Source organism: Natrix helvetica (assembly GCF_964273705.1).
Source record: "Natrix helvetica genome assembly, chromosome: 1".
Taxonomy (NCBI): domain Eukaryota; kingdom Metazoa; phylum Chordata; class Lepidosauria; order Squamata; family Natricidae; genus Natrix; species Natrix helvetica.
This window is the reverse complement of record NC_138548.1, coordinates 227,812,419-227,839,637: the sequence shown is the minus strand read 5'-3', so window position 1 is coordinate 227,839,637 and position 27,219 is coordinate 227,812,419. Positions and strand designations below refer to the sequence as shown.

General features: G+C 41.9%; 1 protein-coding gene across 2 annotated transcripts; it reads left to right on the top strand.

The window, feature by feature from the left end:
* Positions 1 to 3,973: 3,973 nt before the first annotated feature.
* Positions 3,974 to 27,219, top strand: LOC309381900 (E3 ubiquitin/ISG15 ligase TRIM25-like). Of its 2 annotated transcripts, XM_081933220.1 has the most exons (9): positions 3,974 to 4,750; positions 9,693 to 9,788; positions 12,220 to 12,453; positions 13,438 to 13,594; positions 15,773 to 15,835; positions 16,946 to 17,023; positions 18,925 to 18,951; positions 20,575 to 20,682; positions 23,502 to 27,219. In XM_081933220.1, the coding sequence occupies exons 1-9, from the start codon at positions 4,085 to 4,087 to the stop codon at positions 24,035 to 24,037; spliced, it is 1,965 nt and encodes a 654-aa protein (XP_081789346.1). In that variant the 5' UTR covers positions 3,974 to 4,084; the 3' UTR covers positions 24,038 to 27,219. The 2 variants fall into 2 exon arrangements, with proteins under 2 accessions (XP_081789346.1, XP_081789347.1); XM_081933221.1 differs by lacking the exon at positions 15,773 to 15,835 and having other exon boundaries at positions 3,975 to 4,750.

The window sequence follows — 27,219 nt, the reverse complement described above, 5'->3', positions numbered from 1 at the left end:
TTACACTTTTGGGTTGCTTTTACACCATCATAGTTACATTTAGTATAGGAAATGCAGACCCATAATTAACTGAAACCCGTTAGACATCTGTTCACTATTGTCAGTTTCCTGAATTTTATTATTCACATTCCTACTTATATTAGGAATGAAGCCATTTTCAGCCTATTTTCTACTCTTGTGAACCTGCTAGCTATCAACATTGTGGGGCGGAAGAAAGTTGACTTTCTTCCAAGGCACAGGGTGAGGCTGGAGCCCTGTGGTTGTGGTTTTTTTAAATGTAGTGAGGAGTGTTGGTGTAAAGTATTGGGAGTTGCTCCGATATGAAATGAGTCAGACAAATTGCTATTTGGATAAAAAAAAACAATGTGTCATAACTTAGTTACTTATCCTGAGAGCTCAGTCTCCCTCTCCTTTAAAAAAAAAAACCCGCATCAATGTCCTTCTGGGTTCAAATGGAGATATAAAAGGAAGCAATCTTCATGCTCTAGACTTTAAAAAAAAAAACCAAGAGGACTGAGAAACAAGATAAGATATTCCTAAGCTATATTATTTAAAGCAGTGGTTCCCAACCTTATCTATGCCACACACCCTTAGGAAATGTTTAATTGTTTGCACTCTCCACCAAAAGTTATTATAAAGGGACACAAGCCACTATTTGTCACAAACCCTGAAATTCCAACTCGCACACCCCTAGGGGTGCAGGCACCCCCGTTTGGCAACCTCTGATTTAGAGAAAGAGGAAACATGTTCATTGCTTTAGCTGGGGGCTCCATTTCAGATATTTTATATCAGGTACATTATATAGATCGGGCATTCCCAGAGTGGTGGCACTGGCCCCTGTGGGCATTGGAAACATTATTTATTTTCATCCCGTCTTTATTAGATTTATAAATAATTCAAAGTAATGAGTCCTTGGTGCTCTGAGCTTAATTGGATTTTTGCAGATGCTTCATTACCGCATGTGCCCTGCTCCCCTGCGCATGTGCGGCAGACATCCGAAAATCAGCTGGCTGGCGGGAGGCGTGCATGCATGTGCGGTGGAGCTGGACTGGGGCAAGGGCTCACGTGCCTGCAGACAAGACTCTGTGTGCCACCTGTGGCATGCGTGTCATAAGTTTGCCATCACGGGACTAGAGCATAAGTAACTGAGCAGAGCCTTAAGATCCAGAAACAGACACAGGTGGCCCTGATTGCCACCTGCTCCCGGGCAGGAATTATGAGCCAGAAGGGGTCTCAGATTGTGAACTGGCTCTCTCAGGGGCAGTGCCAAAGAAATAAAGTCCCAGATCTGAAAGGCCCTAAAACTCAAAGCCACTTAGTCTTGCCAGGTTTGAGCTGAAGCCTGTTGTTCCCCATCGAGACTCTTACAGCCTCCAAGCAACAGGAGAGCACATCCACAGCACTGCTTAATTTGCCAGGCCTAGTATCATCAGCTACTGATGGTGATAGATGGTCTCCCTCAGCGGTTTCATGTAGATATTAAATAGGAGTAGGAGAACACAAACCCTGTGGCATCCCAGCTAGTAAGGTAGGAGCTGAAGGCAAGATCTCCTGAGCAATATCGACTACTATCCGATCTTAGGAAGGAAAAGAACCAGCACAATATTGTGCCGCCTATTTCCAATCTTGGGAGCCGATCCAGAAGAATACCATAGTTGATGATGTCAAAAGGTGCTGAGAGGTAAGGTACAGCTAGAATACAGGCACTATCCTCAACCTGCTCCTGTCAGAGATCACCCAAACACGTAACCAATGCCATTTCCGTGTACCACCAGGCTTGAAATTTTAGGCCTGGATAACCTTGAACTACGCCGTCTATATTCCGACCTGAGCCTAGTGCACAAGATAATCTGCCATAACGTCCTACCTGTTAATGACTACTTTTACTCCAACTGCAATAAACAAAAGGGCTATCAATAGATGCAAACTAAATGCAATCCGTTCTAATCTTGATTGCAGGAAAAAAGATTGTGTTGTAAATGTGTGGAACACCTTTCCTGATCCTGTTGTTAGTTCCTCTAACCTTTTACCTTAAGCTGTCTACCGTGGACCTTACGCGTTTCTTAAGAGGTCCCTAAGGGGGCATGCATAAGCGCACCAGTGTGCCTGCCATCCCTGTCCTACTCTCCCATTTATATGTACTCTTTTTATGTGTTTATGGCTAGGTTTTGCTTATTTATATCTATTTCTGCCATTTTTTATGTGTTTTCATACTTGTTTCCTTGTATTTGTTGACAAATAAATAAAATAAAAATAAAATGTCCATCCCATAGAACGATTGAATGAACAAATAAATAAATCCATCCTGACTGAATGGGAGCCAGATAATCTGCTTTATATCCAGGGTCTGCTGAAGCTGCTGGTTTCTTGCCATTGGCAAGTATGCTTGAAGCAGGAAAAATAAGTAGGTCAGAAGTTCCCTTATTCTTGAATCAGAACCACCATTGCACCAAAGTCTTCTCTTCGAAGATCATGCCAGAGAAGGACTCTGCAACCCTCCTGATACAAACTACCCTCCGCCAATAGGAACAGCTCATATCGATTTTGCACATGCAGCATCTTTCCCTTTGGAGTTAAGTTGCGGGTTCCTAAGTACACACAAGTGTAGACAATTCTAGAATAGAATAGTCAGTGGGTCAAAGTTAAGCCTAATCAGCGTTCTGCTTCCACGTATGCCCCAGAGCCCATAAATGAGGTAAGAGCAGGCTAGCCACCTGTTTTCCATATAGATTTGCAAGAATTAATAGAAATAGGTTTATTTTCTCCAATTTGGGAAATAATAGCCATCACCTTTACCATGTTTTTTTCTTTTTCTTTTTACAACTCTCAGTCTACATCCCTACAGGGATCGGGCCACCGTTATTATTATAAGCTGAACGTGTGGGTTGATTGATTGGAGCAGGAAATAATTGGCTCTAAGCGGTATTGTTTATCCACTGCGATGATCCATTACGAAACCTCTCCTCTGCGCCTTGCACACCCGACGTGCACTTAACCCAGAAAACATGCAACGTCCTCAACGCATTAGGGGGGAAAATAGTCCTCGTTTCCTGGTATGGAGTGAGTTTAATCTTCCGGATTTAGCTTGTGTACAAACGATCGAGGCGTTTGAGGCGTCTTCCCACTCACGCCTCCAAGAGGCATTTGGTATTTTTATCGGGGCCGTTTCCGCCGTCCCAGGGAGGACGACCCCCTTCCCCCGCCCCCATTCAACAAGCGTTTTCTTGATGGAGCTCTCGCTTCACAATCAGGAGGTTGTCAGTTCGATCCTAGGTAGAAGTTGGGGTAGGGGACTCCTGTTTGAGCTGGAGGGTTGGACTAGATGACCCGCAAGGTCCCTTCCAACTCTGTTAATCTGATAAAACATCCCCATCGAGGGCCGGGTGCCCTTTCTATGCACTTCTAGGGGAGGGGGGGCTATCGATTTCGAAACAACGCCGTCGGAAGCACGCCAACTCGCTTTTGAAGCGGGGGGGGGGGTAGGAAAATCAGCGGTACTGTCCGTAGTACGGTTTGCTTCTAGGCAAGCAGCAAGCGGAGGGGACGGGATCGGTAAGTTAAGGACGAGGATTTAAAATGCACTACCTGACTCCGTTGTTACATCTTCGATTCCCCGAAACTTCAACCTCAAGCTGTCTAGCGTGGGCCTCACCCCGTTCCTAAGGGGTCCGTAAAGGGGGCGCGCATAAGCGCACCAGCGTGCCTACAGCCCCTGTCCTTCTGTCCCCATTTATTCGTACCAGCTTCATTCATGCTTTTATTTTTTATTTTTTATTTATTTTATTAAATTTATTTTATTAAATTTATGCTTATGCTTATTCTTATACCTCTCATCTTGTAAACGATTGACAAATCAAATAAATAAATTAAATAAATTAAATAAGGATCGGGAAGCAGAACCAGCAAGCAAACACTCCAGCCCCGTCCTTGATGGTGAAACTCCTTTCCTCTCAAATGAAGGCTTATCCTCCGGCTCCGAAGAGTCTCCGCCCCCCCCGCCTCACGTGATTTCTAGGAAACCGACTAAAGCCCAGTCCAGAAAGTTTCGGTTTCTTTTCCTTTCCTTTCCCCCTTACGTGTATATATGAAGCGGTGGCTTCGCTCCGACGCCTCAGTCATGGCTTTCGTCGACCCGTTGTCCATGTTCGGGCTGGAAGAGGAGCTGACTTGCTCCATCTGCCTGTGCGTTTTTCAGACGCCGGTGACTACGCCCTGCGGCCACAATTTTTGCCTGCCTTGCCTGGAGATGACCTGGATGGAAGTGAAGGACAAATTCAGCTGCCCCCAGTGCAGGACTTCTTTCGAAAGCCGCCCCGAGCTGAAGAAAAACACGGTGCTCTGCAAGGTGGTGGAGCAATTCCAGATCAGCCAAGACGGCCTCTTCAAAGGGACGTCTGGGGAGAAGGCGGAGAAGGAGAAGGAGAAGGCGAATAGTAGCCCGGCCAAGCCGAGGTCTCCCTCGCCAGTGCCCTGCGACAGCTGCCTGGTGGTCGACGCGGCCAAAACCTGCCTCACCTGCATGGCTTCCTTCTGCCAGGAACACCTGGGGCCCCACCTGGAGAGCCCAGCCTTTAAGAGCCACCAGTTGGTTCCACCCGTGAAGGAACTTCAGCAGCAGAAGTGTGAGGCCCATAGCAAGCTCCTGGAGTTCTTCTGCAAGGAGCACGGCGTCTCCATCTGCTGTTTTTGCCTGCTTTCTCACAAGACCTGCTCCACTACCCCACTAAGAGAGGCCAAGGGAGCAAAGGAGGTGAGAAGGGAGTGGATGGTGGCTAGGTTGTCACGCTGGGTGTTGGGAGACACAGGACCACTTCGACTTCAGCTAAAGGTCTGTGGAGATTCTAGTTATCCAGGTCGTGGTTGCCCCAAAGGTGCTTTTCTTTCAAAAGGTAACTGTTCAATTCAGTTACCTTTCACCTTTGGGACATTGATCTCAGCCCTGAAAGCTTCTAGTATGACTTTGAGCTACTGGTTTGTTCTCAGTAAGACCTACTACCCCACAGAGTGGTTGCTGAGGGAGAAAAATGGAGAACGGAGTGTTGTGGGTGTCTTGAAGAAAAAGTGGGGTGTAAAGCTAAAGCAGACTGGGTGTTCTGTGGCCCATGGGCCACATCTGGCCCTTTGGCTGTCCCTGTCGGGCTCAAGAAGATGCCACCCCTATTGGTTCGACTCTCCACAAGAGTCCCACTTTCACATGTGGGCCCTTGGGAAAATTAAGTGCCCAGCCCTGATCCCTGAAGAAATAGTTTTGCAGGATCCAATTTGGGTTGGTCATTGGGACCAGAGGTTTAATCTTCCCAGCTTTCGGACTTGTGCTGGATCCCATCCACAGGGAATGTCTCTCTACCAGAATGTGTTCAGAGAAGTTCCCCCAGGATGGGCTCCAAGTCAAGTCAGAAAGCTCGGAAGACAAAACCTCTGCTCTCGGAGACCAACTCGGGATTGGGTCCTGCAACATTATCCTGGGACATGTAAACTTTCCTTCATTTGTGAGAAATAGTTGTGATTCCTGGAATTTTCCTGAACAATTTGGGAATGTTTTTTGGGGGAAGTGATTTTGCCCTTGCCTCCTTCCTAGGGCTGAGAGTGAGTAACTGGCCTGAGGTCACGAGCTGGCTGTTTGCCTAAGGCAGGCATGTCCAAAGTGCGGCCCGGGGGCCAAATGTGGCCCTTTTTCAAATTTCAAGCGGCCCGCAGCCTCTTCTCCCCACTGGAGTTATTTGTTTAGTCTTTCATAAAATACTGTATTTTTCGAAGTATAAAGATGCATCTTTTTCCCCTCAAAAAAGAGGCTAAAAATCTGGGTGCATCTTATACACTGAATACAGCATTTTTGCCTCCCAAAACTCTGCCCCCTTCACCAAAATGGCTGTGCATAGCCTTTAGGAGGTGTTCAGAGTGCTCCTGGGGGCTGTGGAGGGCATAAATGAGCAAAAAAGGGCCATTTTTTGCTCAACTTTGTCCCCCCTAGCCCCCAGAAGCACTCTAGAAGCCTCTTAAAGGCTATTCATGCCCTTTTAAAAAAATGGCCCATTTTCGTGGAAAATGGGCCATTGGGGAGAGTGCAAAAACTTTTTTTTTAATTTGCCTCTTCAAAATCTTGGTGCGTCTTGTACTCCAAAAAATACGGTAGTCAATTCGCATTTAATGTTAAGGGTTCAAAGAATGTCAGGCTGAATGATCGGCCCCACACATTTTCACCTCACCAAATCTGGCCCTCCTTGCAAAAAGTTTGGACACCCCTGGCCTAAGGGGAGACTAGAACTCACCACCTTCTGGTTTTTAACCTGATGCCATAACTACTACACCAAACTGGCTCTTGCAAGTTACCATACAAAGCCAAAATTGCCTTAATTGGTCTTGTGTGTTATGTGTCCACTCAACCAATACTGTTCAGTAAAATGGTGCATTTGTATTCAACTGTGTATAGACATGGCAGTTACCTTGCATTTAGCCATGTACCTGGTAGCTATTGGTAACAAGGATGTACACCCAAAAGACAGGGTAAGAAGGTTTGCTGAAATCTGCATTGGCTGCTTGAGGCAGAAAGAGCCTTCCTCCACAGCTGGCAAATGTCAGCAGGATAATAACACAGAAGCTTATTTAGATCAATTTTCACAGGGGAAGAAATTTACTTTGTTTTGTATGTCAGCCTGAGAAGCAATTTTGTGCTGTCTTTTGTATAAGTTGAGAGCAAATCTTTTGCTGCAGCTTCTATGGCTAAGTGTTTCTTGAATTATAAAGATAACAATAACAGATTTGGAAGGGACCTTGGAGGTCTTCTAGTCCAACCCCCTGCTCATACAGAAGCCCTATACCATTTCAGACAAAGGTCTGTCCAGTCTCTTTTTAAAAGCCTCCAGAGATGAAGAACCCCCAGCTTCTGAAGACCAGCTGTTAATCGTCCTCACTGTCAGGAAGTTTCTCCTTAGTTGTAGGTTGCCTCTCTCCTTGGTTAGTGTCCATCCATTGCTGCTTGTCCTGCCCACAGGTGCTTTGGAAAATAGCTTGACATCCCTCCCTCTCTTTGTGGTAGCCCCTCAAATATTGGAACACTGCTATCATGTCTTCATAGGACGAGAGGTGCGCTCGCATGCATGGTGGAGCTGAGCTGGGGCAACGGCTCACGTGCCCGCAGAGAGGGCTCCAGGTGCCACAGTTTCACCATCACAGATCTAGTTCAGAGATGATTTGGTCATAATATTATGGCTGCCAAGGAAGATTTAGTCAATTAATATAAGCAGTTCCAGAAAGATGGTCTGCAAACATCCATATCTCGGATAATGAGAGTTTAAGAGGGTATAAATCTCAGTTGAAAATAAAAAGACAGGGGCCTATATAAAATGGGGGAATCTTATATAGCATATACAGGTAATCCTTGACGGGGGAGAATTTATGTTGCTAAGCAAGGGGGTTGTTCATGAGTTGGGCTCAATTTTACCATCTTCAGTGTAGTTGTTAAGTGAATCTAACTTCCTGCAATGACGTGGCATGTTGGAAGCCAGCTTGGAAGGTCTCAAATGGCAATCAGGTGATCCTAGGACACTTTAACCGTCATAAATAACATGCTTGTTAACATGCGCCTGCAATTTGATTGCATGACTCATAAGTCATTTTTTTCAGTGCCATCTTTGCATGGCAAAGCGAGTAAATTTGTCACTTTTGATGTAAGATTGGGGTTTTTGGCAGTGGTCATATTCTGCCAGAAAATTTGAAGTTCAGCGTTGAGAAGTAGGGTCCTGTTTCAGCTTCCACTTTTATCTACAAAATTGAAATATATTGCTAGAGTGAGCCCTAGATGTAATTGTTCCCATTTTTAAACAGAGGGAAAGACTTGATTCTATAGTATTATTTATTGTCTAATTAGTTTGGAGTCCATCAGAACTACGTTGAAATAAATGAATACGTCTACTGAGCATAGTTAGCAAGCTTTATGCTGTGGCCTTAGAATGGAAACATTAAGAATGGATGGGGAAAATAACTATTTTGCGCCTGAAATATATACAGGCTTTAGATTGGGGCCCTGTACCAAATAATACGTTAGTCCTTTGAGTGAGATAAAATGTATAGTAATAAGTCTAGAATCTTACCCATAGGCTGCTTTTGTTGATTTAAAATAGGCATTTAATTCCATTTTGAGAACCCTTGTTGGGAAAAACTCAGGTGAAAAATTCTTGAAGTTCTAGACTTAGAATATAATTCACGAACTTCAGTTTCAGGCAAATCTCTGTACACAAGAGTGTTAAGATAATGATTTGATAGTTGAACAGCTGCTGTAAGGCTGTAATACAGAAATGATGATGCAATGAGAATGAGTCAGCAGGGTTATCACTTTAAGAGGCTGTTTTATAAGAGAGGCCCTGTGAGGTTGTCTCTCTCTCTATGCTTCCATGGTATAGTTGATGATTGATTGCCTGACTTTGCTTGTACGTGTATGTATATATTCCTTGTAGATAAACCACTGTTTGAAAGACAAAGCTCTGTTTACTGTATTTTGTTCCTGGGTTGTCTCAAAATAGTCACACTGTACACACTCTTGACAAAGAGTGCCACACATAAAGGTGCATACAAGCACCTTTACTAGTCAAGCTTTAGTTGAACTAGCTTGTCAAAAAGCTCATTGACCCAAATTTCCATCTTTCCAAAAGATCTACTGTGAATGTCAAACGTTTGCTGCTTTTTGATGATTCGCCCATCAGCCACCTAGTAATCAGTTTTCAGAAAATCAAAATGACGATTTTTGCCACCCAAAACAGAAGAAAAAGCACTATCAATGTGGGGTATATAATAAATGGGTAGGAGATGATATCCAAGAGTAGTATTCCAGGAGATGGGATTTTTTAAAAAAAATATTGACTTTTATAATTTCATTTTTAATTTCATTGTTATTGTTGCTGAAATAAATAGTAATGATACCTTTAACACCATCAAACAACCTGCCTATCCCAAGTTCTTGGGAAGGATTTGGTAGATGGGTAAAAATGCCAACTCCAGTCTGAACATTTGATTGATGCTCCTGGCAACCATAATATAAAATTGATGCTTGTGTAAAATAATAGGGGTTTGGATTTGGGGGGGGGGGGTTGGCGGTAGTTGATATCCAAGGCTACAAAAAGAGGTAATTGGGTCAGTTTAAAAACCACTGCCATATATGCTCTCACTATATCTTATTCTGTGTTGCTCGACTTTCCCTTAACAGCCAAAGGATGCATATATTTCCCTTGTTCTTACATGCTCCAAGTCCCTGAATCAACTGCCATCCTTCAAATAAGGTAGCTTCTGTCATGTGTTGCTAAGTGATGGGTTTCAGAAGCTAACAACTCTAAATATCTGGTTGGATTGATAACAGTTTCTTTTACATTAAAAAAAGGCTTTTATAGTAATGTTTTCAACATTGGTGTTGAGTTGTTATTTTATTTCATTGTTTTTTGTGTATTGGATTTGGCCAGGTTATATTTATCTACATAGTTGTCAGCTCCAGTTCCCCCCCACTCTGCATAACATTAAAAGCCCAATTTTAAAAATGATGTCATTTTTTGAAGATGTGACTGCAGATGTGTCCCTTTTAATCAGAATCCTGAAGTAAAACTATTATCTCCTATCAGAGTGGTTTTGTTTGCTTACTAGTTGGCATGCTGGGTTCCAAATGTTGTTTTTAATCTAAAAAACATTTTTTTTCTGTTCTCTTACAGTTACAGCTGAAGAAGAGATTGACAGAACTCTGTGCCTTGAATGACAAGGCTACAAAGTCCTTGGAACAAGTACGAGCACAGCAAAAGCAACTCAGCGTAAGGAAAGAATTCTTTTTTAAATGGAAGTTCACTTCTTTTTGAAAGTAGGACGTGGTAATGTAAGGGGGCTCCCCCAGTTTCAGTATATAGAAGCCCACCTTGGAGTTATGCATTGTGTTTAGTGAGATTGTGTATGTGTGTGTGAGAGAGAGGGGGGGAGCTATTGGGTCAAAGGGCGTGGGTCTTTGCTATTTCAAAGATTGCCTTTTGCTGTCACAATTTACTTGAATTTTATAATACACTAGCTGATAACTCGGCATTGGCTGGGTATTTATAGAGGTCAAAGCGTTTGTCTGACAGAGAGCCATTGATAGGGGCTTTTCTTCCCTCTGCTCCTAGGCCCATCATCCCTGCCCTCTCCCTTCCCCCTCCCATGCGCTCATCTTTCCCGCCCTGTCTACGATCCTGGCACTTTGCCCTGAAGCGTTTATCTGACAGGGAGCCATTGAGAAGGGCCTTTCTTCCCCCTACTCCCATGCCCATCATCCCTACCCTCTCCCTTCCCCCTACTCCCATGTACTCCTCTTTCCCAGAGTTATGGCAATACAGTAGAAGCCATTGAAAGGCAAAACAGGCTGCATATTAACAGAACACATACCCCGAGGGGAATCTTACTCCACAGTATTTTTTTCCAGAGAGTAAGTGATCTGTAAACCAAGTTTGGTTGAAATGATGACTGCTCTGCTAACCCACCAGCTCCTCCCCACCCAAAAGGCTAACTTACCTTTCAAAGTTCCAGAGTTCCAAAACAGGCTGACTGCTCCTCTTACCTCAAGCAAGCTGTCTCCTCGCCAGCTTCTTTGCTGCAGGGTTTGTACAGCAGCAGACACGTATTTTCCAGAGCATAAGACGCACCAGAGTATAAGACACACCAAGGTTTTGAAGAGGCAATTTTTAAAAAAAAGGTTTTGCACTCTGCAAATCTCCCCAAAATGGCTCGTTTTTTGTGAAAACGGGCCCGGTTGGGGTTTTTGTTTTTGTCAAAAAAAGGGCATGGATAGCCTTTAGGAGACTTATAGAGTGCTCCTGGGGGCTGCGGGGGAGGCAGAATTGAGCAAAAAGCGGCCCATTTTTCACTCATTTCTGTCCTCCCCAGCCCCCAGGAACACTCTGAAAGCCTCCTAAAGGCTCTGCATGGCCATTTTGATGAAGGGGGTTTCGGAAGGCAAAAAACCTGCTGTTTTCAGTGTATGAGACGCACCCAGATTTTCTGCCTCTTTTTTGAGGGAAGAAGGTGTGTCTTATATTCTGAAAAATACGGTAGTTTCTTTTTCTGCTCCTTGCACTCCAAAAGCAGAGCGGTGAGAGCAGAGGAACAACGGGACAAGAACACGCTGTTTCAGCTTGGCTGACTCACCGAGGCTCCCTGCACAGCACACCTGATCTGATTTTGAAGCCCGGGGCAGCCTCAGTTAATCTGAAGGAGGGCGAGATCATGTCCCCAAAGGTTTCCTTGCCAAACCTTTTGCCATGGAGAACAGAAGCCTTTGGGGACACAATATTGTGATCCTTCAGACTCTCCGAGGCTGCCTGGCACTCCAAAAGCAGATTGGGTGTCCTCTGCAGGCATCCTCGGTGAGTCAGCCAAGCTGAGCAGGGCGCACACTCATCCTGCTTCTGCCTCTGCTTTCACCGCTCCACTTTTGGAGCGCCAGGAGCAGAGAAAAAATGTGGCAGAGAGGCTGGAAAAGAGACAGCTTGCTTTGGTCATCAAGTTCTTGGAAAGATGAGTCTCCACAGGCTCAGTATCTGTGGAGACCTTGTGGGGCAGGATGGTGGAAGGGGGGACATGAGATATTTCACTGGGTCGGGGTAGGCCTTGGGTGGTCAGAAGCACTAGGTCTCCCATGGTCTTTCCCACCCTGAGATACCTCATGTGCAGTTACAACCTGCACATTCAATTAGTAAATGCATTGGGTAAAGCATTTAACATGATCCCATTAGAAAATCCTCAAGTTACAAATGTAATTGACAGGCTTTGTTAAATTTGTAACTCGAGGATTACCTGTATGTGAACTTGGTATCCTTTTAAAGATGCTAACTATAGTTTGAGCACGATGGCTGTTCCCTCAACATCTTGTGCTCAAAACCTATAGAAGACTGCTGCCTTGTGGTCTCCTCAAGAGAGTAACGGGAACAATATTGGGCGATCTCCCATCCTCTCTGTCTCTGGAAAGGTTCATAGAGCTGGCCTATTTTATTTTTATTTATTTATTATATTTACATGCCACCCATTTCATTGGCAAGTGACACTAGGCAGCTGTTCACCAGTTGTTCATTCTTAATTGTGGTCATCAGCTCCCTATCCAGTCTGGCATTTCTTCCTCCAGAGGTCTCCTAACTTTTTCTCCCATTTTCAGCCTCCTAATAAGTAATGTGGCATTACTTCATTTCCAAATCATTTTTTATTTTTATATTGTCCTTTCAGAATACCACTAATCGGAAGCTGGATTTGCTGAAATCAGAATTCCTAGAAATAGTAGCTTTAATTCATGAAGAAGAAATGAATTCGTGGAGGAAAATCAAATTGGAAGAAAAAAGAGTCCTGGATAAATTTGAATATGTCCATGCAGTCCTGGGTAAAAAGAAGAATGAAATCCAGAAGGAGCGAGATGAAATTGAAGTGACCTTGGCCGAGAGGGATGACATCACATTTTTAAAGGTAATTTTCAGGCGGTAGAAACTCTTCTGAACAGTGATTAAAGGATTCCCTAATTTCTCCAATTAGGGAGGCCCTTTCTCCAGTGAGGGACACGGGGGCTCAGTGGCTAAGACACTGACCTTGTCAACTAGAAAGGTTGGCAGTTCGGTGGTTCGAATCCCTAGCGCCACATAACATAGTGAGCTCCCATTACTTTTCCCAGCTTCTGCCAATCTAGCAGTTCGAAAACATGTAAAAATGCAAGTAGAAAAATAGGGACCACCTTTGGTGGGAAGGTAATAGCGTTCCGTGCACCTTTGGCATTTAGTCATTGGCCACATGACCATGGAGATGTCTTCGGACAACAATGGCTCTTCGGCTTTGTAACGGAGATGAGCACCGTCCCTTAGAGTTGGGAACGACTAGCACAGATGTGCGAGGAACCTTTACCTTTCTCCAGTGAACTCTTTCCTGAGCTGCTTGTTCTATAGATGTATGGGTTGAACTCCCAGAATTCCCTGTTGCTGAGAATTCAAAGAGTTGCCCAGAAATTTGAACAGAGTGGAGATGGGTGTTTTAGTGTCTTTAGACTAAGACTACAGGTAGTAACGGTCCTAGTTTAACCTGCCCAATCTGGTACTCTCTGGATGTTGCTGGTCTTCAGCTCCTAGAATTAATACAATTGAGACATGCCTTTCCTTGCTTGGAGTCTATTTAAAAAAAAATGCAGAATGTATGTTTACTCATAAATACTCCTCTATTTTATTATGGCTATGATCATGATTTATCACTTAGAACTTCTATGTATACTGAGAACTTTTGCACCAAAGGCAAATTCCTTGTGTGTCCAATTGCACTTGGCCAATAAAGAATTTTGTTCTGTTCTGTTCTGTTCCGTTCCACTCCACTCCACACCACTTTCTATATAATGTGTCATGGCCTGTGGAAGGAAGTAGAGCTCTTCGTTGGTTGGAGTTCAGATGAGATCTTAATGCTTTTTTTCAGAGATCAGCAAAACTGCGAGAGGTACCCTTCAGCGATGTGTTTGTTCCCAGAATTGAGTTGGATCAAAACCTCCTAGGCGCTGTTTATCAGAAAGCCTGCAACCTCAAAGAAGTTACAACACGGTTTTTGGGTATATCTCAGGAACCGAAGAAAAAAGGTGCTTTTATTTATTCATTTACTTACTGGGATTTTGTATTTACATACGGTTTGCATACATTGCTAACCTATGGAAGTGTTAATAAATTAACTGACTTTAGTTAATAAGATTTGTGGAGTAGTACAGGCAGTCCTCGGCTTACAGCAGTTCATTTAATGACCAGAGTTACCACGGCATTGAAAAAAGTGACGTATGACCATTTTTCACGCTTCCAACTGTTGCAGCTTCCCCATGATCATCAGTCAAAATTCACACACTTGGCAACTGACTCATATTTATGACGGTGGCAATGCCTCGGGGCCATGTAATCAACTTTTGCAATCTTTTGACAAGCAAAGTCAGTGGGGGAAACCTGATTCACTTAAAGACCATGTTACTAACTTAACTGCAGTGACTCACTTAACAACTGGCAAGAAAGGTTGTAAAATAGAGCAAAACTCACTTAACAAATGTCTCATTCAGCAACAGAAATTCTGGGCTCCAATGTGGTCATAAGTCGAAGATTACCTGTATTGCTAAACCATTGGTTATCAAAAACCATGTTTGCAAATATATAGTGGGTAAGATGGCTATAGTCCTCCTCCTACAGCAGCGGTGTCAAACTCGCGGCCCGCAGGCCAAATGCGTCATGCGCTGGCCACACCCACTCCCAGTTTAGCGAAGGAAAAGTCGTGATACATGACGACAAAGTGACGCCGTGAATTTGACACCCCTGTCCTACAGTATTTAGCTCTACAGGTAGTCCTCCACAATTGAGCCCAAAATTGATATTGCTAAGTGAGAAATTTGTTAAATGGGTTTTGCCCCATTTTGACTTTTCCTGCCACATTTGTTAACTGAATCACTTCAGTTGTTAAATTAGTAACCCGGGTTGTTAAGTGAATCTGGCTTCCCCATTGACTTGGCTTGTTAGAAGGTCACAAAAAGTGATCACATGACCCCGGGACACTGCAACCATCATAAATATGAAAGAGTTACGAACCAAGCGTCCAAATGTAAATCACGTGACCATGGGGATGCTGGGATGGTCATAAGTGTAAAAAACGTCACATGGGGAGAAGGACTGGGCTGGGCACACGAACATGGCGCAGAGCAGTTCTGAAAAACACATATTTACTTCATACCAGCCTAAAGTGACCTATGAATGTGGCCCCATGTATCTTTAGACATTGTGCCAATGTTAGTTTGTCCATTGGAGTAAAAAGCACCCAGACTAGAGTAACAGCCAGCCCAGTAGTGCAATTAAATCCTTCCCTCTCTTCTGGGGTATCAAAGAGTTGTAGCAGTAGAGATAAAATTTGGAGATGGGTCTATTGTGTGCACCACCATAAACTTCAGGATAATGTTGCTAGTTAGTGGGTGAGATCTGTTTAACGTGCACATATTTTAATCTTGTATTTTAAAGTTGATATCATAGAGTGTGCCTTATTTTAATTGTGATGCTTCTGACACGAATCAACCAACCAACCAACCTCATGATGAGATCTCCACTTAACTAAAGAGAGTATAAATAAAGCTTAGTTGTATTAAATGAGTGTTTTTCCTGAGAAAAGAAGTGAAAGAAATGTCAGCTGTCTGAAAGGTGCTTTTTCAAAAGGCAGCTGGACTTTGTTTTGCCTTGAGGACGTTTCGCTTCTCATCCAAGAAGCTTCTTTAGTTCTGACTGAGGAAGCTTCTTAGATGAGAAGCGAGGCATCCTCAAGGGAAAACCAGAAAGTCCAGTTGCCTTTTGGAAAAGCACCTTTGGGGACAACCCATGATCTGGACAACTGAGAATCTCCACAGGGAAATGTCAGCTAAGGAAGATGCAGGTGGGTGGGCATAGCTGGAGACGATCATGGGTGGAGGGAGGGCTGTTGAAAGTAACAGTTGAACTTTTTGCTCCAGAATAATCTAGATGCTTTCTGGGATTGCATGGGGGATGTTGGAGGAAAGGAGGAATCGGCAGAAGTCATCATTCAGTCCCTTTTGCCCAGTGGGAGGGGAGCCCTTTTTGAACTTTTCCCCTGTGCATAAATAGAATCCTTTTGTCCCAGATAAGTCAGAGGAATCCCAAAGGTCACCTGTAAATCTATTTAAAGTATTGGAACAGGACAATCCCAGGCTAAATGCAAGGACTACCCTCCCATGATTCTTTTGGTTTACTTCTATTTACCTCATTTATATCTTTTTTTTCAGAAGGGCCACAGTGGAAACCCAAATCAGAAACTCCCATATTACAAACAAGAGAATTTATATCTAGTAAGTGAGAACACACACACACACACACACACACACACACACACACACACTGTTGTAAGTTGAGGACTACCTGTATTTGCTCCTGTAAAGGCAGTTTGACAAGTACAACTGTTTTTACAGGAGCCAATGCAGGTAGTCCTCAAGTTACAACAATTAGTTTAGTGACCATTCAAAGTTATAACAGCACTGAAAAAAGTGACTTATGACCCATTTTCCACAGTTACAACTTTTTCACCGTCCCCATGATCACGTGATCATAATTTGGATGCTTGGCAGCTAGTTCATGTTGATGACCGTTGCTATGTCCCAAGGTCATGCGATCACCTTTTCCAACTTTCTGACAAGCAAAATCTGTGGGGACACCGTATTCATTCACAACCCTGTTAACAACTTGGCAACTGCAGTGATTCACTTAACAACTGTGGCAAAAAATATTGTAAAATGGGGCAAAATTCACTTAGCAAATGCCTTGCTTAACCACAGAAATTTTGGGATCAATTATGGTCATAAGTCGAGGGGGAGAGAGAGAGAGATCCCACACATACACTTTGATGAGATCTTGTAAGTCCCACCCCATCTGTTTTCCAGATGGGGCCTGCTAGGGCGTACAAGGCATGCCTGGTCTAGTTGAGCAGAGAAATAACAACACAAGGATCACTTTCAAATGACTGAAATGCTGAGGAACATCATGTTCTTCTGGAATTCCGAGAGACCCAATGAATTTAAAGTGCGGGGAGAATTGTATTGGTTGTCATGTACATTTACACATTCTCATACTTAAAATCATCCCCATTTACCACATCCTTCTCAGCTAAGCTGCCACGAACTAGATAGGGGGGCAGAATCCACCAAGTCCATATCCAGGATAATTCAAAGAACGGGTAGGCTCCAGGACCCCCTCTATCCTCCAAATACTTGGTTTGTTGATTCACAACTCCAGGAACTGCTGATGAGATTGATGGAATTACCTTGTGCTCAGCACCCAGCCTCCTTCCTCTGCTTCTGGCAACATTTCTCCTTTGTTCCTTGTTTCCATCTTACTTACCTATTTCAGAGGGATCCTTTTGACAAGATTCCTGATTTTTGTCATCTTTCCTTATGTTCCTTTAGGTAATGCTGGCACTTTTGTACTCCCATTGAAGACATCCGTGATGGAAGCGGTATGCCCAGCAGCTGCAGGAAAAACTAGTGAGTATTTCTAGCAAATCATAGTGATGGATATTTTTTTGCACATGGTGGAGTTTTTGAGAGAAGAGCAGGCAGCAGGAGTCCCTGGTGGAACATTTAGCTTTCTGTCTGAAGGACGCTATTCTTTAGTGTTCTTGAAGGAAGAGAAGGACAGAAGGAGCTTCCCTCATTGTGTCATTAAATGTTGGAAGAGTTGGAACTTTATGGATCATTACAACCATTGCAAGAGATAAAATAGCAGCTAATGATGAGTACTGGCATTTTGTTACTTATGATAATCCTCCCTCCCTTGATTCTTGTCCACAACCCTATGAGGCAGTCTAAACCAGGGGTGTCAAACTCGCGGCCGAGATGCACCACGCATAGGCCACACCCACCCCAGCTCCGTGAATGGGGAAAAATACGATAAGCATCATGTGACAGCAACGTGTCATCACGAGTTTGACACCCCTGGTCTACACTAACAGCAACTCTCCCAAAAGCAGTCAAACTGAGTTAGGATTTTGGATCACTTCATTGTAACCTGACACATATGTTTTATCGCACAAATTATTTACCTTTTGTTTATGTATTGATCAATTAATATGACCACTTACCTATCCAAGGTAATTCAAAATGGAACATGCCATTAAAGCCAAAACACCTTTTCAACATTTTTTTCAATACTAAAACACACACACACACACAGATATATATATATAACATTTATTACATTTATTTTTAATTCCATTCACTCTGGTAGAAACTGTTTTCCAGTCCTTTTCATCTCTTTCCAAAACATTTTGCTTACATCATTCAGCAAAGGGTTTTCCCCCCCTTTTAATCTTAATTGTTCCTCTCTATTGCAGATTGTATTTTTGCAACTCTCCTTTGTTTCTTAGTTCTTCTCCATGTTTTGCAGCTAATCTTCCCTAATACACAATTTGTCTCACATCATAGCTTTCTTCACCTAATTTTTTTTCATACTTCCTGTTAACTTCACTACACACTCTGCAATATATCAAATCTTTGCTCATTCTATAGTGATCCAGAATCGTTGGGATGCTGGTAATAATTGTGTTAGCTCACAAATCTCAAGATTACAGTAGAAATCCTAGCTTGGATAGAAAACTAAAAATGAACTTGGAATAAAACTGGGCTTTGCTTGCACTTGTGGCAAATGTGCCAAAATTAACTGGTATTCTTCTTTTCCAAGGGAATGATATAGATGCCACTGGTATAACTAAGGGTAATCTAAATTGCTCCCCCCCCCCAAAAAAAAGCTTATTTTTTCCTTGTTGCAAAATCTCTTGGGCTGATTTTTTACTTGATTCTGGCCTCTCTATTTCCCCCAAAGCCTTAGCTTATTATTGGATCCCTGCTTTCTACCCTGTTTCCCTGAAAATAAGACACCCCCCAGATAATAAGCCCAATCAGGCTTTTGAGTGCATGTGCTAAAATAAGCCCTCCCCAAAAAATAAGCCCTCCCCCAAAATATTGCAACACAGCAGCAGCCATGAGGTGACCACACTCGCCGCCTCCTGCACCTCAAAAATAATAAGACCTCCCCAACAATAAGGCCAAGCACTTATTTTCTGGGTCAAAAGAAAATAAGACCCTATCTGATTTTGGGGGAAACACGGTACTATCTACGCATTCCAAATAATCAATTTGTTTATAGCATTTTATTTTTTTGTTTCAGTAATCATGTTGAAATTCTAGTAAATTTACTGGTGTGGTAGCGGTAATTTTGACATAACTAAAACAAATTATTGGGATAATCCGGTCAAATCGGTAACGCTTTTAAAAACTTCAATAAATCCTAATAAGAGCTAGCCAGAGGATCTCTTGCTTGCCCATTCTGAGAGGGTTGTTCGTCTTATTCCCAAATAACTAAATTGACTCGTCTTTTTTCTTCTCAGGACAGAGAAGTCGGCCTGCCAAGCGCTGTAAGTTCAGGAACTCCACTGATTAAAATTTGAGGAATAGCTGCCTCCGCTGAAATTTCAGGAAGTTTAACAGGGCATTTGTTGGCATGGAGTAGAAATAATTGTGCTGTGGTCTAATCATGAGAAAATTGCACCTGTGGCTTTAACCCTATGCCAAGACTTTTTTTTGTACAATTAGATACGTTTGTTTGCTACCTCTGCACTTTCAGTTGTGTCTACCAATTTAATGTACTTCATGCATTTTCAATGGCAAGTTTTAGTCTGATATATTTGGATTTTCAGCTTGTAGAAATGTGCATCTCAAAACAGCATTCTAAATATTTAAGGGAGTAATGGTTACATAGGCCTTAAAATCACAAATATTTTATTAGCGGCCTTGGTGTAAAGGCCACTAATGAATATTTCTCTTACCTTCTGTTCTTTAGAGATGTGAAGTTATTGATTTCTTGTAAACGATCTCCCAGTTTCTAGAGAAAATGCTACATTTTTATATTTCCCCTCAATCACTTTCATTCCGCAGGGCAAGAGATCTAATAATAGCAATGGCACTTTGACTTATATATTGCTTCACAGTGCTCTACAGTCCTCTCTTAAATGGTTTACAGAGTCGGCATATTGCCCCCAACAATCTGGCTCCTCATTTTACCAACCGCAGCAGGATGGAAGGCTAAGTCAACCTTGAGCTGGTCAGGATCAAACTTTTGGCAGTCGGCAGAATTAGCCTGCAATACTGCATTCTAGCCACTGTACCACAAAACAGCGCCTAATGAGTTTTAGTGAGATTAATGCTGAAACAGAATAGTTAATAGTAGTAAACGATTACTGCAAGCTTCCCAGGAGAGTGTTAAAGCCAGGAAAACTTAAGTTCACAGACTTATTTGAATTGAGGTTAGATGGAATTGTTGAGATCATCAGAAAAAGTCTTTTAAAAAGCATTCTTGTTGGAAAGGCAGATTAGTGGTACTGTCACGAACAATAGTCAAAAGTGACTTCACTTAGGGCCATTGTGTATGTTTCCTAGTTTTCCGAGCTTTAGAAAACTAGAGTCTTGTACATTTCACCATACTAATGCTGTCCTCTACTGCCAGCTCTTGGAAATCTTGGATTGTCTGATGTGTAAATGCAAACTCTCCTACCACAACTTTGTGGCCATGGAGGTATGCAGAGCAAATGGAAGCAGAAGGGAGAAGACTGCCACTCCTGAAATGCTATTGACTACCAGATCTGAAAAGAGCTGGAGCATAGATTATATTGAGTAGCCGGTTCAGAATACCAACAGAAGAGGATACTTGAGCTCAGGATTGAACTGAGAGATTCTTGGTGCTCAAATTAGAAACTATTCCACCAATTGACATGGCAGTGGGAGACAAAACGGAGGACAGATTGTTCTGAACCATCGGGCCCTTGGTGCTCTCTGAGCGTGGTTGTTTATTTGCAGACTAGGCGTCGAAGTGGAGTATATACTCTGTTTAGACAGTATGAATTTTTATACTCTGTTTAGATAGTATGAATTTTATACTCTGTTTAGATAGTATGGCAGTCTTCTCTTTTCAATGTAATATGCATAGTAAGTTTTAATGCATTTGTAAAGGTGTACCTTTTTATCTCGTTTGGTAACTATAGCGGAAAGTCCCAAGCAGAGAGCACAAAGCTGCAACAAAGCTGAGACAAAGAATGAAACAATAAGTCTGGATGCTTTTTTAACAAAACCAAGAGAGGAGCTTCTGGCATGTAAGTAACTACTAGTGTGGCGTAAATTTTGGAAACGATGCAACAGTAATATTAATAGTTATGGTTAACGTTCATCCTGAAAAAATCATTACTAAAACAAAACCGCCCAGCATAAAATAGAGCACATAAAACGATCAGCTTCTAGCTTAAGAGTGGGTTGCTCCAAACTTTGACTTGTTAAGGTTAAAGGTCAGGTGGAAGGTTAAGGCTTTCACGTTTTAAGATTGATAAGCACAAAAAATACCCTCCAAAATAAACACACCATTATAATCTCACGAGTCATGTTTCTGTAAAAAAACATATGTTTCTGACTTCTTTAGGTAAAGCTACGGTATGTTGAGTAAGACTACAGTATGTTGAGTAAGAATAATTTTCAGAAGAAATAGTAATAAGCCCTTCTGATGTTTAAAAGGTTCATTGAATGTCAGCTTATATTGATGGCAATGACTTGGGAACTGCTGAGTGGACTTTTAAAATGTCATTGCTTTGGGATTACAGGTAGTCCTCCATTGACAACATTTCATTTAGTGACCATTCAAAGTTACAAAGACACCGGGAAAAAAGTGACTTGTGACCGTTTTTTCACACTAAGACCATTGCAGCATCCCAAGGTCACGTGATCAAAATTCAGATTCTTGACAATTAACTCAAATTTATGACAGTTGCTGTGTCCCGGAATCACGTGATCATATTTTGCAATTTTCTGACAAGAAAAATGAATGGGGAAGCCAGATTCACTTAGTGACTATGTTACTGTTAACAACTGCAGTTAGTGATTCATTTAACAACTGTGGCAAAAAAGATTGTAAAGTGGGGTAAAACTCACTGAACAGCTTTTCACTCAGCAATAGACAGTTTGGGCTCCATGGGGGCATAGGTTGAAGACTTACTTTCTGATGACTTGGTTTTAGTGGATAGCTCCCCTTATGTGTCCATAACTAATAGGGTCAGAAATAGAATAAGAATTCTCAAATTAACGAAATGGTCTCAAGATCCTTTCTTTTTATCTTGTTGATAAATGATCTGGAACTAGACAGGAAAATGTTTTTGATGTCACTAAGTTATTTAGGATGAATAAATAAAGCGATTGCAAGGGAGTCAAAAAGAATTTTACTATGATTTAGTAAAAGTATTATATGGAGGAAGATTATTTGTTTATTACGTTTATCTGCCTTAGTATAGTTAAGGGATGTTCCACTCTTGTCATGCTACTGAACTTGGATTTTGTAGAACAGAAAAAGTGGTACATACAGTGCAACTGAAATGATAACAGGAGCTATGCAATTCCTTTGGTGATGTTTGGTGCCTTTTTGTTTGATTTCTTAAGAGACGTGGTAAAAGCATATATAGCTGTGATGGCAAATCTATGGCATGCATGGCACAGGTGGCATGCAGCGTCCTCTCTGTGGGCACGCGAGCCGTCTCCCTAGTTCAGCTCCACCGTGCATGCACGCATGCCTCCCGCACATATGTGTGGTGCGCAGGCAGGGGAGGCGCAGGCACATGTGGGAGGGGACACGGGCGGGGAGCCATGTGTGGAAAAAAGGGGGAAAAGACAGAAAAGGCGTTGACTTCTGACTCCCTTTGGTGCAGTAGAATAAAATAATTACATCAAACCTCAACTTTTTACTTTTACGTAATAGTATAAACTAGCCATTTCTATAATGACAAGCCTATCTAATCGGTAAAACCCAAAATCAAAGTCTCATTTTTTTTCTACCTCAAGCACAAAGTCCAGAAGCAGTTTCCAAGTAGAAACAAAAGTAGTTGTATTTTGGTCTTTAATCAGAGCAGTTGGTTTGGCCGTCTCTGCTACCTCCATCAACTTCTGCAGCCATTCATCCATTGTGGGAATCAAAGTGTCCTTCCATTTTTGTATATGAAGTAATTTTGCTGCCGTCAACATATATAGCAGGGATGTTAAACTGGCGGCCCGCAGGCCAGATGTGTCACACGCAGGCTACACCCACCCCAGCTCCGTGAATGGGGGAAATGTTGCAAAAGTCACATGACGGCAGCGTGACACTGCGAATGTGACACATGTGATATATAGCAATGATAGCAAATCTTTTGGGCACTGAGTGCTGAAAAAGGAGAGCATGCACGGCCAACTGGTCTTTCTGTTACGCATGCACATGCGACAATCAGCTGGAAAACAGAAGACCACCTCTTCCAGTTTCCGGCACTGCTGCACGCGCAAAGGACAAGTGATCATCGCACGCGCATGCATGCCAGAAACCCAGAAGAGGAATGGGTGGTGCCGTGTGGGCCAGCTGTCATGGCTCTTTGTGCCATTTTGGGCACGTGTGCCATAGTTTCACCATCACGGATATATAGCATCAAATTTCCAGATTTCCCCCCCCCAAGTCTCTTTCCATTAAACCCAAAACAAAAGTTTCTGGTTTTATCTTTATATTCACTTTGAGAATTTTCTGTATTAAGATACGACTTCTAATCCAATATTTCTTTGCTTTGTCACATATCCACCATAAGTGATAAAAGGCCCCTTCTTTGCTTTTACATTTCCAACATTCATTTGAAAAACTTTTATAAATTCTTGAGAACTTATCTGGTGTTAAATAACAATGTTACATTCATCTTATAAAATTTTAAACCTTTCGTCCACATATTCTCCCACTGTTCAAGCGTGACATTATATCCAAAGACCCTTGCCCACTGAATCATATAGTGCTTTACATATTCATTCTCCAAATTCAATAATAATTTATAAACTTTAGCAATAATATGTTCGCGATCACCACTCTTTTCCAAGTTTCTTGCTGTTTTCTGATTTCTCTTCTGATTGTATTTATTCCTAGTTGCTACGCAATTTACTCTGGATCGCCACACGGCTCATAAGAATATAGTATTACTGGAGAAATATACCAAGTTGTCTGTCACAGAAAAAGTACAGGATTACCAACCGCACCCTCAGCGATTCTTAAGCTTCTCCCAAGTGCTTTCTTTCCAGTGTTTCAAGAAGGGAATCCATTACTGGGAAGTTGACCTGGAGAACAACAACTTTTGTGCTGTCGGCATCTGCTATGGTAGCATGCCAAAACGGGGCCCGGAAAGCCGCCTAGGACGCAATAACAGCTCCTGGTGCATTGAATGGGTCAACAATAAGATCTCAGCTTGGCACAATGATAAAGAAACATCTCTGCCCAGCAACAAAACAACGAAGATTGGTGTCCTCCTAAATTACGATGGGGGTTTTGTTATTTTCTTTGGTGTCACAGAGAAAAAAACCTTCCCAATCTATAAATTCAGAATAGAATTCGCGGAAGCTGTCTATTCCGCATTCTGGATGTTTTCTAATGGAGCCACCATTTCACTCTGCCAGCTGAAGTCATAACAGGCTGTGCAGAATGGCTTTGGTGGCCTCACAAAGACATACACCCACACGCTATGATGTTCCCTTTCCAAAGGTTTTCCTCTTGAATGAAGTCTACAAAATGTTTTCATTTTAAGCTTCGTGCTTGCTTTTTGGAAAATTCTGGGGTTATTTGATCAATATTTCAGTCCATTAGCAGGGGTCCTAGGCAGACTCATTGGGGAAACCTGCCTAGAGGGTTCTTAGTGGAGCGAATCCACCAGGTTTACTATTTGCCCCATACCTCTGAGGTCTAAGCCATAACGGGATATGGGTGTATAAGGGTCTTTTTGGAACACCGGCTTCCTTCATTTTGTCTCATGCTCTACTATAGATTAAGAAATGCAGAAAATAAAACTCTTGCATTTTCAGTGACCCAGTTGTTAACTTCTGCACAGGCTGCACTGTTCACAGCTTTGATCAGCTTCTCTTTGGGTTGGGCACTCCTTGCTTCCCATGGGGTGAAACTTTCAGGGGTGTTCTCTTAACCTGCATAGACTTTGCTACCACATTTGGCTGTGTGAACAGTGAGCTCTAAGGGTCTCGTTTTTCAGATGACTGAAAACAAGGCCGTGCTGGTAGACGATGAATCTTTTTCATTCTTCTACCAAACACCTTAGAAAGACGGGAAAGTGGTACTTTGCTAGTCCTGCTTGGAGGAAAAGTGATAATAAAAAGACAGTATTTCCATGCCTGGAATTCCTTTTTAAGACCATGTTCCATGGATTTCTTTTCCTCCTTACCCTCTTTTCAGATGCTCTGAATATGTCAGAAAGGCCATTTTGTGCCATCTGATAAATCCCTGTTTGAGCAGCTTAGTTCTTCAGAATTATATGCACTTAAGCTGTGTACTTAATTATATGTTCCTCAGTAGTTGTCCAATAGCTTTGGATCGTGTTCTTCAGGCAAGTTAGGCCATGAATATCCATGGCCATTTTTGCCAAAAGGAAGTGGTTTAAAAAAATAATCACCTGCTTAACCCATCTACCCATGTTGAACATTGTTCTTTGATTATGGTTGACTAAGATGATGAGGTTCCTACGTATCTCACATTGCTACATACCTTCACAATGATGTTCTAGTGGAAGATTAGGTGTAATGTCTGCATCTAATCTTTTAGATTTTGTTCCACTTTTGTTCCACTGCTTGAGGTAATTAGATTACTCTAATTTCCTGCGTCCTATTCACTGAGCATAGCTTTTGATTACATTAGGTGGTGGAACCAAGGGTTGATGATCATTTAAAGGACTTCTATTAAGGGTGCAAAACCATTCAGGGTGCCATCTTTAATTTCTGTCTGCAAGCTTCCCAGCTGGCGTTTCAGCTTCAGTGTGCTTTCTGTTTTCTTTTTAAAAAAATGAGCAGCAGACCCAGAAGATCCACAGAAGTTGGAAGCGAATGGTTTGGAAACCTAGTTTTAGACTTCTGATAGTTTTCATCCTGGGACAGGGGAGGCACCTAATGCCACATGGTTATGAGAATTGCACATCTAAGCCATTGAGTACTTTGCTAAGCTTCCTCATTCATTAGAGGTATTCTAATTGGCATTCGAAGAATCCATAAGACAAATGTAGTGGCTTATGGAGCTGTCAGCTTTCAGAAGTACTTCTGCTAAAAAGTAGAAGGAAGTATCCACATGATAGAAATACATAAACTACAGTTTGGGCAAATCTAGATTTCTGCAGGAAATAATTTGAGATAGAAGGGCAGTCTGACTGTAGCATCCTGACTGATTCAGTTGTAGGTTTATGATCGAGTAAAGCACCCAGTCTCAGGACACCTCTTGTTTTCTAAGTATGTCTTTTATGCCATATTACTTGATTTTTAGAAATGTTTTAAAAGTTAAATTGTGCGGAGGCATTAGAAAAAAAGGTGCTCTGGAAGTTACTGAAGTGGAATGGACCACTGTGAAAAATAAAATGAGTGTTATCCATTCTTTAAGGTAACATGGGAAAAAAAGGCTAAGTGCAAGGTATGAAGTAAAAATAAGAACAGAAGAGTTCCATGAAGGAAAGACAATCTATATTGGATCATGGCTGTAAGAAGATGAAAAAAAATTGGCATGAGAACCTGTGGTTTCTCCTGCAAATGTAACACGTTTCGTGAAGCGGGGTGTGTTTTCTAGGATTGTCCCTCAGAGTCTTGGCGTAGTTGCACATTTATCTTCATGAAAATGAGCTTCCTGGCTTTTGCGTTGTTCTTGAGTGTGTGTGTTCTCATAGGAAGTATCAATGAAGCGTTCTTTTAACAAATCAACTCTTAGATTTAGACATGTATTTGTAATTTTTAAAAAAACCACAAATCTTAAGGCAGCGTGTATCCAGCTTGTTATCCAAATTCCGTGTGCATGCCAGGTCATGATTACAGTAGGTGATTAATATTAATATCTAATTAATATTAAAGTCAATGATTATATTGGAATCACCTAATCATCCTGAACTATCTCTGGGACTCTTTAAGAATCTCTTGACATAGTTTATTTTTGTCTTTAAAATATTTATCTGGACACAATATTGTCCTTTGGCTAAAAGTTTATTCTTAATCTTTGTTTCTTATATTACAAACCAGGCTTCTTTCAGATCAGCTCTTGGGATGTTAGCGGGTAGGATCAAAGCATAGTAAAGCATATTATTTTCTCCTGGTTTTAAAAAAAGATAGCCAAAACTCATGCTTTTGAAATTGTGTGTTGTTTGGTTCTGTATCTCCAATAGTCATATTTGCATTATTACATCATTGACACTTGTTATGTAGCCTGTGGCTTAATATTTTTTGCTAAGCTTTTCAGAGATACAGGAGATGTATCACAAGCAATTATGGCATTAATAAAACTTTGGGGAAATGCTTTCTTTGGGACCTTTGCAGAAAAGTTGTTCAGCTTGCTATATTATGGTGTGTTATCTTGACAGTAACATATACAGATTTGTGAGGCAGTTTGTGTTTTTATTTTGAATTATAAGGGGGGGAAACTCTTGTAGTTTGCATTAACGAATAGTGGACTCAAAATCTCAAGCTGATTTCTGCTGAAGTCTTTACCTTGCTTAATGAAGAATCAGCCTGTTGTCTCCCTAACTATAAAAAGATAGTGTGATGAACCTCATTGCCTGATCTGTTAATAAATCCATATTTGTTAAATTAACATTAATAAAGTTTATCATGGTTTATCA